The sequence below is a fragment of the Miniopterus schreibersii genome (assembly GCF_964146895.1).
Source record: "Miniopterus schreibersii genome assembly, chromosome: 7".
NCBI classification, from domain to species: domain Eukaryota; kingdom Metazoa; phylum Chordata; class Mammalia; order Chiroptera; family Miniopteridae; genus Miniopterus; species Miniopterus schreibersii.
Window position 1 is genome coordinate 50,665,902 of NC_138108.1, and position 16,745 is coordinate 50,682,646.

Genomic DNA, 16,745 nt, shown 5'->3' on the forward strand with positions numbered 1-16,745 from the left:
AGACATAATCATGGCAGTGACCAGCCGAGCTCCGGTGCTCTGCGGTTTCCCAAGTCACATTTTACTTTCTTTGTGTCGTTCAGGCAGAGGAGCCACAGTATCTGAGAACGAGGCGCCCCAGAAGAGGCTCACGTGTCTGCATATTGCAAAGAAAGCACCTGCGTGACCTCTGAATTTATAAATCTTTAATTCTCCAGAACTGTTCTGGGAACAGGACCTTAGTGAGATGGCTCGTTGTACAATCAGGCTTTACTGCTCGGTTGATTGAGTCCTCTGAGGCGTGACCTCTGTCCTCTGCCTTACAGGAGGGACGATGGTTCTCTGTGCGGCTTCTCGCCAAGTCCAAGGCGGTGGTGACGGCTGGAGCCCACCTACCGTGCCTGAGACGGATCCACTGTGCAAACACTCATGGCAGGATCTGAGCAAAACCCCCAGACCTGCCGTGTGCCTTTTATTAAATGGGGGGTGGTGGTGATTAATCTTCAGAGAATCCCTGAGTATGTGACAAAACAACCACAAACCAAAGCATTGTAAAGAAGTATAAACAGTAAAGCACAGGGAAGGGAAGTCCAAGATCTCTTACCAACTTGCTCTCGTGTGTTCGGTCCTGATTGAAGGGTGTTGCCATTCCTGACACACATGAGAAAACCATGTTCTCAGCGGGGGCTGACCTCTCCCCCTGCTGCACACCATAGAAACCAAGAGAAGCGGGAAGCGAGGCCGACCCTCCTCTAGTTCCCTGCAGACCTCAGGCTTTGCACGCAGGAGATGGTCAACCCATGTTTGTTTAACCTGATCAACCCCGCCGGTAGCATGGGCTGTTTCCTGAACACGTAAATACTTAACTTGAGCTTTTTTCATAATGTGAATTCAGTGGGGAAGGTCAAGCTTTTGTTTCTTCTCTTCACAGGACAGAAGAAAGGCAGTTCTGGATCGGATTTAATAAAAGAAACCCCCTGAACTCTGGCTCTTGGGAGTGGTCTGATGGAACTCCCGTAAGTCTTTCCAAACCAGAGAGAAGGAAATGAATTCGAAACGGGTGGCCCTGGAGCCACTTGGTAAACCAGCCAAATGAACCTGGAAATAATGGCCCCATTTCCCATGACTCAGACCCAAACCAGAAACTACACCAGGCCTTGGTGCCAGTCCTCCTTTACCCCACCCTCCCTCTCCTGCCCAGCACCTTATTGTGGGAGGGTGGGACTCTCGTCCATGTCATAACAAAAAGAACCAGTTTCCATTTATCTCACTCTATAAGGATGGAAATGCCAGTCCTAAAAACACCTCCTCCTTCTCAGCCAGAGCAAGTTGTTTGGAAGGAAAAAGAAAGACTTGTTTTTCTTTCAGCCTCACACTTGTAAACACCTGTGTGAAGGAACAAGGGAACGCACCACTGCATATCTCTTCAGGTGCAATGAGGAATTCTCACATTTTTCTCAAGATAGGGAAGAAAACAGAAGCAGTATCCCAGATTGAAATGGGATCCACTCGCGGGCACAGGCAGAATCATGTTGTTCGGCTGCACCTGTGAAATGGGGAGACTAGAACAGCCCGCAGTGAGCATTTACTGCAGCCCCTGTTGATTGAGCTCGAATTCTGTTCTAAGTTCTGAGCTGAGTACACTGCTGTATGCTCCCATTCCATCCTTACAATAATTCGATGCAGTGAGTACTAAAATATTAAATAGTTTGCCTACAATAGGAGAACCAGGACTGGTACACAGATTGTCTGCCTCCAAAGCCACAAGATTATAATGTCTCTTAGTTGGCAAAATACCAGTAGCTAAACTTTGAAACAGTAAAGATCAATAGAGAAATGCAAACTCTGGGCCCTCAACATAGATAGCATTCAAATTTGTGTAAACGAAGAGATTAGTGGAAAACCTATATGCTTATAGTGAGAAGACAATAATAAGGGCATGCTAGTTAAAAAAAATAAAGTTTCCACCCATGCATTGCTTCTTTGAAAAGGGCATCAGGACTAGAGAGTGGGAAGAGACCTTAAAGATCACTCAGCCCCACCCATCTATTTTGCTGATGCAGAAACAAAGGCCCGGAAAGCAGACGGGGCATAATAGGGTGGGCCTGCCCCCGCATGGCATAGTTAACGTCAATATGACACTTAAAAATGGCTTGTGGTACATGGAGATCGAGAACGCTCCCTTTCACATTAGTACAACAAACTCGTTAGTAATAGGAGAGGAATAGACAGCTTGGTTCAGAATAAAGGAGATAAAGCCATGAAGCGGGGCACCGAGTTCCTCCCCACTCTCCACTAGATAAAATGAATATTCAAACTCTCACTGTTCTCTGAGTGGGCGCTTACATGTATTGAAGTTAGATGAATTGTTGCATGACTGTGTACATGTTTGAAGAGGAGTACAAATTATTTCAAAACATCCTATTTTTCCCCAAATTTTTACGCTAATTTTACTTGTGGTCCATCCACTCTTCCATCAGATAACCATTAAATCACTGAGAAAGTTGAATCTTTATTGAATGCCCCTGTTGTGTGATAATTCATGGAAAGTGTTGGATAGTTTCCTGATTAAAGCTAGTGGTGACTTAGAATTTAGCGATTAGAAACTAAAAGCTCAGTGTCTGTACAGAAGAATCTACATCAAAGGCGAGACCCAAGTCTGACAGGCCCCTGAGCCCCTAAGAAGTTTACTGAGGATCCCAGGGCTCACTAGCCTAATCCTGCCAGTGAGGAAACGGTGCGGGTTCAGAAGGAAGCGTGCATCTGCTTTGCTCCTCTGGAGAAAGGGGTAGCATGCCTCTTCTTAAGAAAAAAGCATCTTTAAGAAAAAATGCTAAAATGTGATTCTCTTGTTCTTCGCGAATGGAGAACAACCTTTAACTAGAATCATAGCCAACCTTCCCGAAGCTTCCTCCAGAAACCTATCACGGTTTATTTACAAGGATGCCTGTTAAGATCTTTTGAAACTTTTTGTGGGGGAATCGTCATTAAGGAATAATGAACTTCATCTGCTGCAGGTTATCTCTTCATTTTTAGACAATACTTATTTTGGAGATGATAAAAGAAATTGCGCGGTATATAAAGCAAATAAAATCCTGCTGCCCTCGCACTGTGGTTCCAAGCGTGAATGGATATGCAAAATCCCAAGAGGTAAAAATATTAATAAGATCTTTACTAAATGTTTGCTCTCTAGTAATCTATAGCATTTTCCCATATGAAGAGTTACAGGGATCTAAAGTGCAAGCACCTTGGGTCACAACCAGTAACCTTCCTGATGAACCAAACTACTATTTTAGCAAAGAATGCATCCTAGGGGAATGAATAAAGGTGATGCTAGTGCAGTGCCCTAAGTTAATTAAAAGGAAATGAGGATATCTGACTATATTGTATGGTATTTTGCGAGTACAATGTGGAAGAAATGTCATGGTGACATTACAAATAAACAAAATTACTTGTCGAATGAGTAAGTGAAAGCACCAAGCAGAGTGTGTGACACAATAGGCCCTCAACAAGTGTTTACATGCTTCCTTCTTTAATCAGAGCCTCTTCCTCAAGTAGGACAACTAACCATATTTCAAACACCACAAAATACTTGTTTTTTATTTTTTATTTTTATATATATCTTTATTGATTTCAGAGAGAGGAAGGGAGAGGAAGAGAGAGAGATAGAAACATCAATGATGAGAGAGTCATTGATCAGCTGCCTCCTGCAGGCCCGCCACTGGGGATCCAGCCCGCAACCCGGGCATGGGCCCTGACCGGGAATCGAGCCCCAATCGCCTGGATCCTAGGTCGATGCTCAACTGCTGAGCCATGCTGGCCAGGCAAAATATTTGGTTTTTAAATGGTCTTTTAAAAGGCAAAGTACAAAATATTGTGTTTAGAGCTGAAGTAATTCAGAGATAGCACATCTGTGAAGAAAGTTTACTAAAAGTGGTTTGCCTTCACTTTGCAGATGTGAGACCCAAGATTCCACCCTGGTACCAGTACGGTAAGAACTATCCTGGCAGTTCTTGAACTTCTAATTATATGCTAGTATATACCATTACTGTATAATTATAGTTCTCCAGTTGAGCCTCTTTTCTGATTTCAATCTAGAACTAATTTGTTGAAATTAACAAATAATTAATAAATAATCAAATTGATAAATGTCATTAAATTAGATTAAAGATCAGTATCATAGCTTAACTCCATTTTTGTGACACAATTTTGAAATATGCATCTACCCCAGACCTTTGAATACAAATGGAGGTTTCTTATATGAGACAGGCAAAAGAAAATGAACAAGTTATATATTTATTTGTGTATGTTTAAATATACTTATTTATATACACACACACAAATTTTTTTTAATGCTGAGTGACCAAATTATGAATTTGGGATCCATCATAGTCTATCTTATTTAAATCTGCACTATACTGGTCAGTACTTTTTGCATTATTTGCGTTGTTTATTTTTCTTTCAGATGCACCGTGGCTCTTCTATCAGGATACAGAGTACCTTTTTCATACCCATGCCTCAGAATGGTCCACCTTTGAGTTTGTCTGTGGCTGGCTGCGTGGTGATCTCCTCACCATTCATTCTGCACATGAGCAAGAATTCATCCTCAGCAAAATAAGAGCGGTATTTGACTACAATTAACCATGAGAACTTTAGAGCTAGCTCCTTCTTCTGTCCTTGGGGGATTTTTTTAAAATTTGACTTCTTACATTTATTTAAGTTTCATTAAAAGCCATAGATTTTTGAGAATTGGTTTTTTTCTGTTATAGGGATTAAGAGAAAATAATGGAAACACAAGTTTACTATGTTGGTCAATCATTTCATTTCTTTCATTCTTTACTAGCAACAATGGTGAATAAGTTGACTTTTATTGCTTTTAGAAGGTTCATTCATCAAACATTCAACACATATTTATTCAGTGTCTACTCTTCTAGGGACTGAGGCTCTATCAGTGATTAAAATAGACCAAAACTCCTGCCCTCTTGGAGATTACAGTCTAGCCTGGGAAGAAAGACCATAATCAATACAACTAAATAGAATGACATAGTGTTATAGAAAAAGATGAGTGGATAAGTGGCATGGAGGAAAATAAAGCACAAACGAGGGACAAGGAGTCTCTGGGGGATGCGTGGCTGTTTTAAAGTTACAAGAGTGCAATATTTTTACTTACAAGAATACGATATTTTTAAATCTGTAAAGATTCAGTATACAGAAAATGGTAAGGAACAGTTTTCATTTCAACTTAAGATAGAAAAAGACTAAACTTACTCTTTGAGGAGCTGGCTAGTTAGAAATAAGCATGTAGAACCTGGTAAGTAATGAAATAGACTGCCAGGGAGTAGAGTACATTTTCACTGCACTTCTTTAACAAGCATTTATTGAGCATTAGGTATGTGTCAGACACTGTGATATTTGTCAAAGACACAAAAATGTGAAGGACACAAAAGTGAGATAGAGCATTTAAAAAAAAAAAAAGCTGGAGATCATACAATGTAGTAAGTAAATAAGGAGCAGTATGTACAAATCACCAGGGGGCTCTAAGGGCCGAAAACCTCACTCCCAATTTTCCCTAGGAAATCCTTGAAAGTAAAAGAAGGCCTTGTTTCTTTTTCTATAATTTAACATTATTTCATGATCTCCAGGAATCCTTTCTCATTCGATCATCCTTTCATGTTTGTAAATTGACTTTTAAAATGAAGCATTCTTCACCTGTAAGAGAAATGTCCTTCTCTCAGCTCATGGAGCTTTCCCATTTCTGCCACCCTGTTTGATGCCAATATAGCCTGTGAGGTGCAGGCAGGTCAGGACTACTACTGAGTTTTGACGGAAAACCGAGAAACAGTGTTAAGTGACAACCCCACCATCCCATAGAGACTCAGTGGCAGACCACCCCCAAAGCCAGATGTTCCCTTCTCCTGGCTGGTTTTGTGAGCTATTTTACCACCCTTCCACTCTTACAAATGGAACACTCAAGACAGACCATAATGTTAAGTATCAACAAATTACATATCATGATGTCAGAAAATACGTTTATTTTTGGCAAGTGGTCTTCCCATATGATGCTATCTAGAATGGCTGTTTGTAACAAAACATAACTGATATTATGAAATTCATAGTCATATCACATTTTTAATATTCTTTTACATATAAAGAATATTAATGTCTTCTATTGTTGTGGTTTTTACACCTGTGCTAAAATTTAAAACAGCTATTTTTTGCATTGGATTTTTTTATCTGGTTATCTTCTGGCTTGTCCTATGAAGTTCTGTTCCCTATCGCAACAGGTTATAGTATGCCCTGTGGAGGACACCGTGCTATAATTGAGGTGGTACTAAATATGCCACTTAAGATGCAATAGTTATAATTTCTCTTTAAAGATCCTTAATTAGGGCAGTGAACAACCGGGCCTTGATTTCCACTGTTGTTGCACATGAGACCTCTTTAGATTGAATGAAATTGTTGTGCTTCTCCCACCGAGTTCACAGCCAGTCCCAGTGGAGTCATTCCAAAGTCTGACAATGGGAATCTAAATTCAGCATGTAAGCACACGTCCATGAAACAACACCTCAGGGAGACAAAATTATAGTTACTCCATCTTGCATTGTTCTCAAATCGCTGATATGGCAGACAGCCACACTGTTTAAGGAGTAAGAATACCTGTTTATAAATTAGAATGTTAGAGAGCGATGAGGTTTTGTTTTATAATGACATGAAATTCATATGAAATATATTTATCTCGACATGTATTCTCAAGTCTTTACAGAAGAAATGGAAGTGCACATTTAAATATATGCCTTCAAAATAAGTTTTTAGCATAAAAAATTGAGTTACATTTTACACACACAGCACACAAACAGTAAAGTATGTTGATTTAGACGTCTAAGAGAAATCCTTACTGCCTCTTCTGCTTTTATAGTTGTGGAGGGAACTTCAATTTCCTGGTCATAAGTCCAGGATTACACCTGTTCTAACGTGTTTGTGTGCTTGTGTGCACGTGTGTGTGTGCGTTTAGATTTTATACTTTATTGTACTGAGATCTGTATGATAAATAACAGTGCAAAATTAATAAAACATATAAAGGATGATTTTTTACTTGTCAAACACTGGAAATTCTGTAGTATTCTTTCGTCCTATATCGTGTCTCGCTATTTGATTAGAGAGTGGAGGGTGCTAATACTCAGCTTAAAAGCTCACCAGACTAACCCCTAAAGTTCAGAATCTTTCTACTGTTGATGTCTTTGTGCCTTAAATTGAGTGACGTATACAATGAGCTTCTATGAATCACAGAGAAGATAAACCACTAATTTCTTAGTCAGAAAAAGGAATCCACATCACATTTTACTTTACCATATTACTTTTTAAATCCCTATTCTGAGAGAAAATTTACTTTTAAATACATAGGAAAAGTTGCAATTAAGATACTGCGTGTTGTATGAAATTAAAATTATTTTCGATATTTGATTCCAATTTCCTTTGTAATGAGGAGGGAATATCTTAGAATAATGAAGTTCCGGGTTTTCTCAAGACGCTAGTAGGCCTTAGTGTACTCTTCTTTAGATAATTGGGTAAAATACTGAAGAATAGAAAGCTATTAACAGCAACCCCATTAATCTTAATAATGAAAAAGGAAAACAAGTAAAATATGTGCTGACATTTTCTTTTTTCTTTTTTTTAATAGCTATCAAAGTTTGGTGTAAATTGGTGGATTGGACTTCAAGAAGAAAGAGCCAATGGTGAATTTCGGTATGGGCTTAGATTAATTAGCATTTAATATTGTTTGACAGGCTTTATTTGCAGAAGGACTGGACTAGATCTTAGTGATCAATTTGTCGAGTAGCCTTCAAACATTATCTTCAGCTTATGAATTTTCATTTCCCTAACCCAAGACATAAGTATTTTTATTCATTTAAGACAACATTATGCCTTCAGCCCTGGCCAGGTGGCTCAGCTGGTGCACCAAAAGGTTGTGGGTTCAATTCCCAGTCAGGACACATACCCAGGTTGCAGGTTCAATCCCCAGTCAGGGCGCATATGAGAGGCAACCAATGTTTCTCTCTCACATTGATGTTTCCTTCTCTGTATCCCCCTTCTTCTCTCTTAAAATCAATAAAAACACATCCTCAAGTGAGGATTAATATATATATAATTATGCCTTCAATCCATACCCCAGTACTCCAGTGTTGAAGACTGAACATGCAGAATGAGAGAAGACCTTAAAATTTTTAATTGTCCTACAGCTGGAGAGATGGAGCCCCAGTAATATACCAGAACTGGGACAAAGGAAGAGAAGGATCTATGAATAATCAGAGCCAGAGATGTGGCTTCATTTCATCCATAACAGGTTATTTTATTCAACCATTTTTGGGTTTATAATACAAATTGATAATTTTCAGGAGGCTTGAAATCTCCTTTTAATTGCATCAACTCGGTGAGAACGTTTTGTTTGGTTATTTTGCTTTTGAATTGAATGTGTCAATTTCATCCGTCTTAAGGCTTAAGAATGGCCATTTCTAGTTTATTCCGTGAATTCATGTTCTTGAAATTAATTTACATCCAGATAAGTCCTTCCTCATGAACTAAAAACAGCATCAAAAATGGGTCCTTTGAAACTGGTCAAAAATTTGTCTGCCAAAATACTATTCTCTATGAAATTTGGGTATGAGCCCATTTTTTATCTTTTCCTAGTAACCAGATCTTTAACCTCTGAAAAATTTACTTTTAACTTCCTATTTAAGAAAAAATGTTATTGAATTCCATGTTTTTTAAAAAAATACCTGGCATTAATTGCTGCTTGCCTTATAACACCAACTGTTTGCCAGTGGGATGTAGGAGTACATGTATGTTGAAGACCATTGTTTTTTTAAATTCTACTCATCAGTACAATGTTATTTGGGTTGGTTGTTATATCCACCCCACTCTTTCTATCCAATAAAAAGTAATGATGTTCCCAGCTCTAACAAATTCATAAGAAACCTGTGCCCCAAGTCAGGAGCAGGATAAACATGGAAAGCGATCCTTGATGCAAGGGCATCTTCAGAGAAAGTCAGGAAATGAAAAACCATGTGGTTAATCAGCTCGCTTTTGCCAGCAGGTGTCACAACAGCCTACAGAAAGGCTGTTTTGTGATTCTGGAGGAATGGCAGCTAATCTGCATTAAAAATAGCATTCCAGCCCCTCCTTCAAAATGCCAACATCTTTTTGGCTTATATTCTCAGACTAGAAAACTGAATCTGCCCTTGAAGTTTACATGCATCCTTGTTGTGTTCTGGAATTATAACTTGAATGCTAATGAAATACATTCTATAATCTTCCCTGAAAATATAGCTCTTCTAAATTCAAAAACATCTTCCAGTAGGCTAAGGACTTCGGGATATATTTCCTGCGGGTATGTCTACATGTGTACCTGTTCTGTTTAAGGGTCAGTGGTTAAGAAGTGCTCCTTTCTCAGAAGTTCATGAGTTATTTTTCTAAATTATTATATTTTCAAGCAAATTATAAAATAAAAATGATCATCTATTGTTTTAAAATCTTTTTTCTCTCTTTACATGGAAGTTGAATAATTTAAAACAAAAACATTACTCTACAAAATATTCTTTTCCTAACCAAGAATTTAATCAGTTCTATGATTTCAAATGGAGTATTTGTTTAGGTATTTTTTGCATTCGCATTATTGAGTTAGAATTACTTATTTTGCACCTTGCCCAGTTGCTTTTGTGACTAGAGAACTCTATCATCATAGTTAAATTTAGTTCAATTTCTAGATTTTAAAAACAACTTTTGATAAACCGTGGCAGTCATAACAATAGTGATCAATAGAGAATGCCTACAAACAATGCCACCATTGTTTCTGATCATTTCTAACCCATTCTCCTCTCCAGGACTCTGGGCTAGTGAAGAGTGTTCAGTTTCTATGCCCAGCATCTGTAAGCGAAAGAAGATTTGGCTCATAGAGAAAGAGAAAGATACACCAAAACAGCATGGAAAGTGTCCCAAAGGATGGCTCTATTTCAACTATAAGGTAAACTTGTTTTCAAAAAGCTGCCTTTGTTTCTCTTTTGTGGATGTCAATTCTAGAAAGTAATAAAAAATGGGTGTGGCTTTGAAAAATCTGATTTGTTCACTGGACCTGGAAATTTTTTGTCACAACTTTCAAGAGATATGAGAAATTTTCAATTTAGGGACAACCTTCTTGGAATAAGAAGTGTCTGGGAGAAACAGCCTTGACAACACCCTTCGCCTGTGTATTCAGTTTTATAAATCCGGTCATTTATTTTGCTCTATGCCTACGTGATGCTTGCATGTGTGTGCCTGTGTGCAAGCGTATCTAGGTCCTGCTCTCAATGAGTTGTCAGCTCCAGAGGGGCCAGACTCCACCGTGTGTTTCTTGTGTCTTCTCTGCCTGGACGCTTCCCCGAATAGAGCTCTGCCTGCCTCATGAATTGACCAACTAATAACATAGCTCAGTCAATGTGGTCTTGGGTCTCAGAAAGCGGGTGCTTCCATGCAGAATTGAATTTTTTTTAATTGCTAATAGGGATATTGTAAACCAGATTTATTATTTCTGATACAGCCTCTAATTAAGGCTGAGACTTCCTCTCCACTCCTTCCATTTTATAATAAAATAACTTTATAGGCCTTAGGTGAATGTAATTAAAATACGTCCCAAATTATAAATGTTTGCTCTTTGCTCATCGACAGCCAATCGTTAATCTGTATGTTTGGTTGCATCAGCAGGGCATTCTCTCCTTTGTGATCTTCCTCTCATTGATAATTTGTGAAATGGGGCCATTTGGATTTTAGACACACTTATTGAGCACTCATTGCAGATTTGGCACTGATTTTTTTAATTGGGGTAAAATTCATGTAATATAGAACTTACCCTCTTCACCATTTTTAAGTGCATATTGCAGTGGTGTAAAATATATTCACGTTCTTGTGCAGTGAATCAATCTGCAGACCATTTTCATCTTGTAAAACTAAAACTAAACACATCAAACAACAGCCCCTCATTCTCCCTCCCCCAGCCCCTGGCAACCACCATTCTATTTTCTGTGTCTATTAGTTTGGTTACTTCAGATATTGCATGTGACTGGAGTCTTATAGTATTTGTCCTTTGATGACTGGCTTATTTCACTTAGCGTATGTCCTCCAGAGTCCTCCGTATTGCAGCACGTGTCCAGTTTCCTTTCTTTTTAAGATTGAGTAATGTTCCCATATATATATTCCCACATTTTGTTCCCGCTCATCTATCAATGGACATTTGGGTTTCTTCCACCTCGTGGCTGTTTTTGCTGGATGATTTCATCTATATTTCCTACTTTGTTGAATTTTTTAAATACACTAAATTGTTAGCCCATCTTACATAGGAGAAAACTGAGGTTAACAAAACTGTGTGGTTTTTCTGAAATTTCACAGTGAATAAGTGTCAGGCTGAGAATAACCTCAGGCTTTCTGAGTCTGGTGGTCGTGTCCATTCCCTACAGCTGCCACTTCATATAAGAACTTAGGAATTGCCACATCAGCTTAGTCCCGTGACATAATCAGTCCAGTGACACTGAGATTTCTAAAATAATATAGTAGCTCTCTAAAACTTTATATAGTATTGAGAGACACACTATTTTAATATTTATACTTTCTGTCTGCTTCCTATTTTCTCAAGTATAAAATCCTTCTACTAGTTTTAAATTATTTACACACTTCAATATGAGAAACTTATAAGTAATATTCAATAGGACACTGAATATTATTAAGTCTTTTATTTAAAAAAGCATTAAAAGTAGGGGAAGCAGCATGTGCTAAGGTCCTGTGGTGAGAATGTGACATAGTTAAGAAACTGAAGAAAGCATAGAGACCTAGAATATGAGAGGTAAGACGAAAGAAGTAGGCAAGAGTTATATTCTCTTAGAGTTTCTGGTTTTTATCCTAAGAGCAAAGGAAAGCCCTTCAAGGGTTTTAACTAAAGAGAGACTGAATTTTGAGAAGACTCACTAAAGCTGCAGTGCCAATGTAGAGTGGAAGAGGGCAGGTTGAGAATGGTAAGAGCAGTTAAGAAGCTATTGCAATAGTCCAGGCAAGAAGATTATTAGTAGCTTAAGCCAAGATGATGGTGAAAGAGAATGTGGGGCAGTGGGAATGGTGGGGACTCTGAGAAATGGGATTTCCAAGTGGTAGGATTGAAGGGGTGATGGAATGGGAGAGTGAGGAGGACTCCAGGTTTTGGTTTGTATAAATGCAGCACTGACTGCACCATTCACTCTCAGGAAGAACGCTGGGAAAGGACAAGGTTTGGGGGATAGAGCATGGATTCTATTTTCAGATTTTAAGTTGGAAATGACTTTGAAGCAAAAAAAGAATTTAATGTTCAAAACTTGTTTGGAATACAGGAGGATATCCTTAATTCACAGTCATAATCAGAGATGCATTAAACTTGATCACATTTTGTAAATTAGTAAGTAAATAAACAATTTAAAATTAAGGATGCTGTGCTTCATCTTACTGCTCTGTTTTAATTATTAATAAAACCATTTTGAAGTGTGTTAGTAAATGTTATATTTTTAGAAACAATGAAGTCCTGGTAATGGGAGGTACACTGCCACAGTCAAGCTGGTAAATCTTGACTAAAGCAAATATTAGGGGGAGAGATGGAAAAAGAGGGAAGCGTGTGTGTGTGTTTTCTTCAGAGATTTATTAAGCTGAATGAACCGATGAGGCTCATTGGTATTTATGAATGGTTCATTAGTGTGACTATCTGAACACAAGGTGAATTCACATTAACTGATAAGACTTCCTAATAATTAGTATGTGCCACTCTTTGGAATTTGTAATTAGAGGAACGAGGGAAAATGAAGGAAATAGATAAAAGGGTAGTTGTTGTAAAATTAAAATCTTTTACAGCCAATTCTATTTCTTTGTGAAGCAAACAAGGTAAAGGGGACCAGAATTGAAAATGTACTTCCTCTCTTAGTTGGTAACTCAACTTCAGGCTAGATCAGGGTTTCTAGTTTTTATGCTAAGAACAGTGGAAAATCACTGAAGGGTTTAAACTAAAGAGTGGCATGATCAGAACTGAGTTCTGAAAAGAATTACCTAGGTGCTATTGACATTTGGGGCTGGAGAAGTCTATGTTCTGGGGGACTGACCCGTGCATTGTAGAATGTTTAGCAGCATTCCTGGTCTCAACTCACTAGATGCCAATAGCAATTCCCCCACCTCCAGATGAGACACCGAAAACGTCTCCACACATTATCAAAATATCCCCTGAGGGGCAAAATGGCCCCATTTGAGAACCACTGGACTAAATCTAGAATATCTGACAATATCACTTGACAACCATTTCAAAGTCTATTGGGCTTTATCTCACTCCATACATGTTTATTGGTGACTGTTGTTGTGATGCTCAAAGAGGGACAACACTGCGTCTCTACGCTTTTTAAGGAATTTGTGATGGGGAGGGGAAGAATAGGGGACAGACAAATTTAGAGATTAAGGAAGGATGGGGAAGGATGCCATTCCAGAGGAGGGTGGAGAAAGAAGATCTCTCAAGGGTAGGCTTCCACACTAGCCTAGAATTAATCTTGTAGCTGGGGTTTTCTCAATGGCAAGATTTTGAGAGCTGACCTATTGATGACCAGAGTTGTTTATGTTCATTGATGAGAGAATATTCCTATGGAGTATCCTTTGCAAAAAGTCTTTCCTGACTTCTCTGGAACTTAGCCTGATCTGTTATAGTCTCTCTCTCTCTCCCTCTCTCTCTCTCCCTCTCTCCTCTGATTCCATCTGGCCCTACTAACATGTTTAAATTTTACTGAGCTTTGGGAGTGGGGGGCTTTTCTTCAACTCTGCCTGTCCTGCCTGTTAGTTGCTGTTCCATTTCTCTTCCCATAATGAGTAACCCCTGCTATGCCACAGACATGATTCTCTCATGAGTAACACTCAACTCTCACTGCCAAATCCCAAGGAACACAGCTTTCCTTTTGTGTTCCATTTGGCAGTGTTGACCACCCTCCCCTTGGTGTCTTCTTCCTAGGTTTCCTTGGTCCTGCCCTAGCTTTCCTTCCCACTGGACTCATGGTTTCTTTTCTGGCTCTTCCTCATGGCCTTGCTGACCACACGGCTGATCCCAAGTTCTTAGTGAATTTAAATACCCGATGTGGTTTTGACGCCCTCTCTCACTTCAAGTGAGGAAGTGTATTTGCAATTGAAACTGAACTAAACAGTTATTAGTTAGATTTAGGTTAAATCTGCAATCAGACTGGTTTCTTTTTAGAAGAAATGCTATTTTTCATTGAGCAGAAGACACCATTCTGATATCCTGCAGGACAAAACACATCCTAGGCATTTACTCACCCTGAAAGCTGGGCCTCCTGGTTTTCCTGTCACACTTTGGAACAGCGCAAAGGAAAAAAGAAGAGACATTTCTGAGCAAAAAAATTTATAAAGAGTTTTCAAGGCTGATCCTCAGTGACTTTGGGAGAGTTTTAATTCATTATAAAAATACAAAAGTGAACTGGTTTGTGGGGGGTTTTTTTGTCATTTTTTATAGTGCCTTTTGGTGAAAATCCCCAAAGACCCGAGTGATTGGAAGAACTGGATGTCTGCTCAAGATTTCTGTTTTGAAGAAGAGGGGACACTAGTCACCATTGAAAGTGAGGTGGAGCAAGGTAGTCATTGTCCATCAGGCAAAAATAATCATTTTATTCAAATATTTATTAAAGTATTTCCCCAAAATATTAACATTTCCAAATCAATATTTTCATGAATTTTCAGTTTTACCTGTAAGGCTGATATCATGACACCGTAAAGGTTTAGTACACTGTGTTGCTTATAAACTGTTGGTTTTTTGAGCCTTTTGTCTCACCAGTAGTAGTGGAAAGAATAAAAAATATCTGATCTGTGTTTCAAAATGGCTAAGACAATCTGAGGTAAAGTCTTTTATAATTGCATGGCATAATTTTTAGACCCCTTTAGATTCACCTGTACACTTTTATTAGATATTTAAGCATTATATACTTTAGTTTAAACATAGCAAATAAATCCTCTTTTGTTAGGAAAGGCAGTGAATGAACCCTGGAAATTGTTTTGTTCATGATATGATGAAATCCCAGGCTTAGCCAGCTAATGTCTGTCAGTTTAAACTGAAACAAAAGTGAAAGAGACCGCATCACCTTAATAAGGACAGAGTAACAAGTTCCAACCGTTGATTGGTAATTAAGTTTTGCTGTCATTTAAATAAAATCATAGCTATAAACAGAATTGGCTGATTACCCAAATGGTTTATATCGTGTTGAATTTTATAATGTATTCTTATTTTTCAGCTTTCATTACTATGAATCTTTTTGGGCAGACCACTGACGTGTGGATAGGGTTACGAAATGATGATAATGAAAAATGGTTAAATGGAAACCCTGTGGCATATTCTAACTGGTCTCCATTTGATGTAACAAATGTAAGTTTTAAGATTTACTTTTTAGAAATTGGCAAGAGGTTCTACTCAAGACTTGTTTACTAAAGTTTTTTTGTACGTCCTATATTTTATAGGCATAAATTTTCATTAGTCAGTTATTAGTATATTAATTTTTAATAATATAATTTTATATAATTTCCACATGTTCCATAAATATAATTACTTTACTCATCACAAGAATTACTTATGTTTTAGGTTACAAAATGAAGTGTGAATAGGTTTATTAAATACAAACAAAAGAATAATGGTGTTTGAATTTTTTAAATTATGTTTTTAATAAAAATGTCAGTGTTATAATAATATTATATGTTACCTTTAAAAAAAAATCTATTCTTTTAAAGATTCCAAGTCAAAACGCCACTGAAGTTCAAAAACACATTCCTCTCTGTGCCTTGCTATCAAGTAATCCAAATTTTCATTTCACTGGAAAATGGTATTTTGAAGACTGTGGAAAAGAAGGTTATGGGTTTGTTTGTGAGAAAATTCAAGGTAAGTAATGCTTGCTTTTTTATTCCTTTCGTTTCCATAGCCCACTCTTCCCTTCCTTTTTGTTTTACATGCTGTATAACTGACAGTTTCATAGCTAACAGTGCCAGGCACTGATGATTTGAGCTTTACACGCATATGGTCCTGTAATTTCCGCTACCGCAGGATTATGCCCTCTGGTGGGGTTCTAAGCACTGCAGAGACCACATAGTGATGGCCACGTTTATGAATCCATTTGGGCATATTAAAAGGTTTTATTGCTTTGTTCTGGGATTATGTGTCTGTTCGGGCAATAAAAAAGACATTGTGAAATGCTGGAAAAGAGTCAAGGAAATAAACCAACTTGATACTTGCCCTTTCCTGAAACACTAAAAATGGTTTCTGTGGCTAAACGTAGCATACAGCAGGTTTCCAGGTCTAATGGGAAGAACACCCAGTGAATCCTGGTGTGAAGCCCCAAAACCATGCTGCTGCAAGCAGCCGATGGGGTCGATGAGCAGTGGGAATGCCCTGAAAGAGGCCTTGAGTAGTAAAAATAAAAACAGCAATAGCTCATAGCTCATGCTTTCACTGAGTGCTAGGCTTCCCTGTACCAAGCCACCCTAGGAGGCCAGGGTTTGTGTCTGGAGCCGCGTGGATCTCTGCGCAACCTGGTCTACATGCTTACTTGTAATGTGAATTGTAGCTCTTACTGTTGCATGCATGTGAACCCTTAATGATGCTAAGAATCAACCCATCCTCAGAAAAGCAGTTCCAGGGAGCCCTGTTTCCTAGTTCACAAGTATCACTTAATCCCAATAGTGGTTTGGAACCAAAA

General features: G+C 38.4%; 1 protein-coding gene across 2 annotated transcripts in view; it reads left to right on the forward strand.

The window, feature by feature from the left end:
- PLA2R1 (phospholipase A2 receptor 1) overlaps positions 1–16,745 on the forward strand; it is a 94,121-nt gene that overhangs the window by 66,413 nt on the left and 10,963 nt on the right. For both annotated transcript variants that reach the window (XM_081141811.1, XM_081141812.1), the window contains exons 14-23: positions 911–995; positions 2,997–3,129; positions 3,935–3,970; positions 4,445–4,602; positions 7,658–7,722; positions 8,217–8,320; positions 9,858–9,997; positions 14,522–14,639; positions 15,294–15,424; positions 15,784–15,931. In XM_081141811.1, coding sequence (XP_080997937.1) covers positions 911–995; positions 2,997–3,129; positions 3,935–3,970; positions 4,445–4,602; positions 7,658–7,722; positions 8,217–8,320; positions 9,858–9,997; positions 14,522–14,639; positions 15,294–15,424; positions 15,784–15,931 — 1,118 coding nt within the window. The remainder of the gene's footprint in view (positions 1–910; positions 996–2,996; positions 3,130–3,934; positions 3,971–4,444; positions 4,603–7,657; positions 7,723–8,216; positions 8,321–9,857; positions 9,998–14,521; positions 14,640–15,293; positions 15,425–15,783; positions 15,932–16,745) is intronic.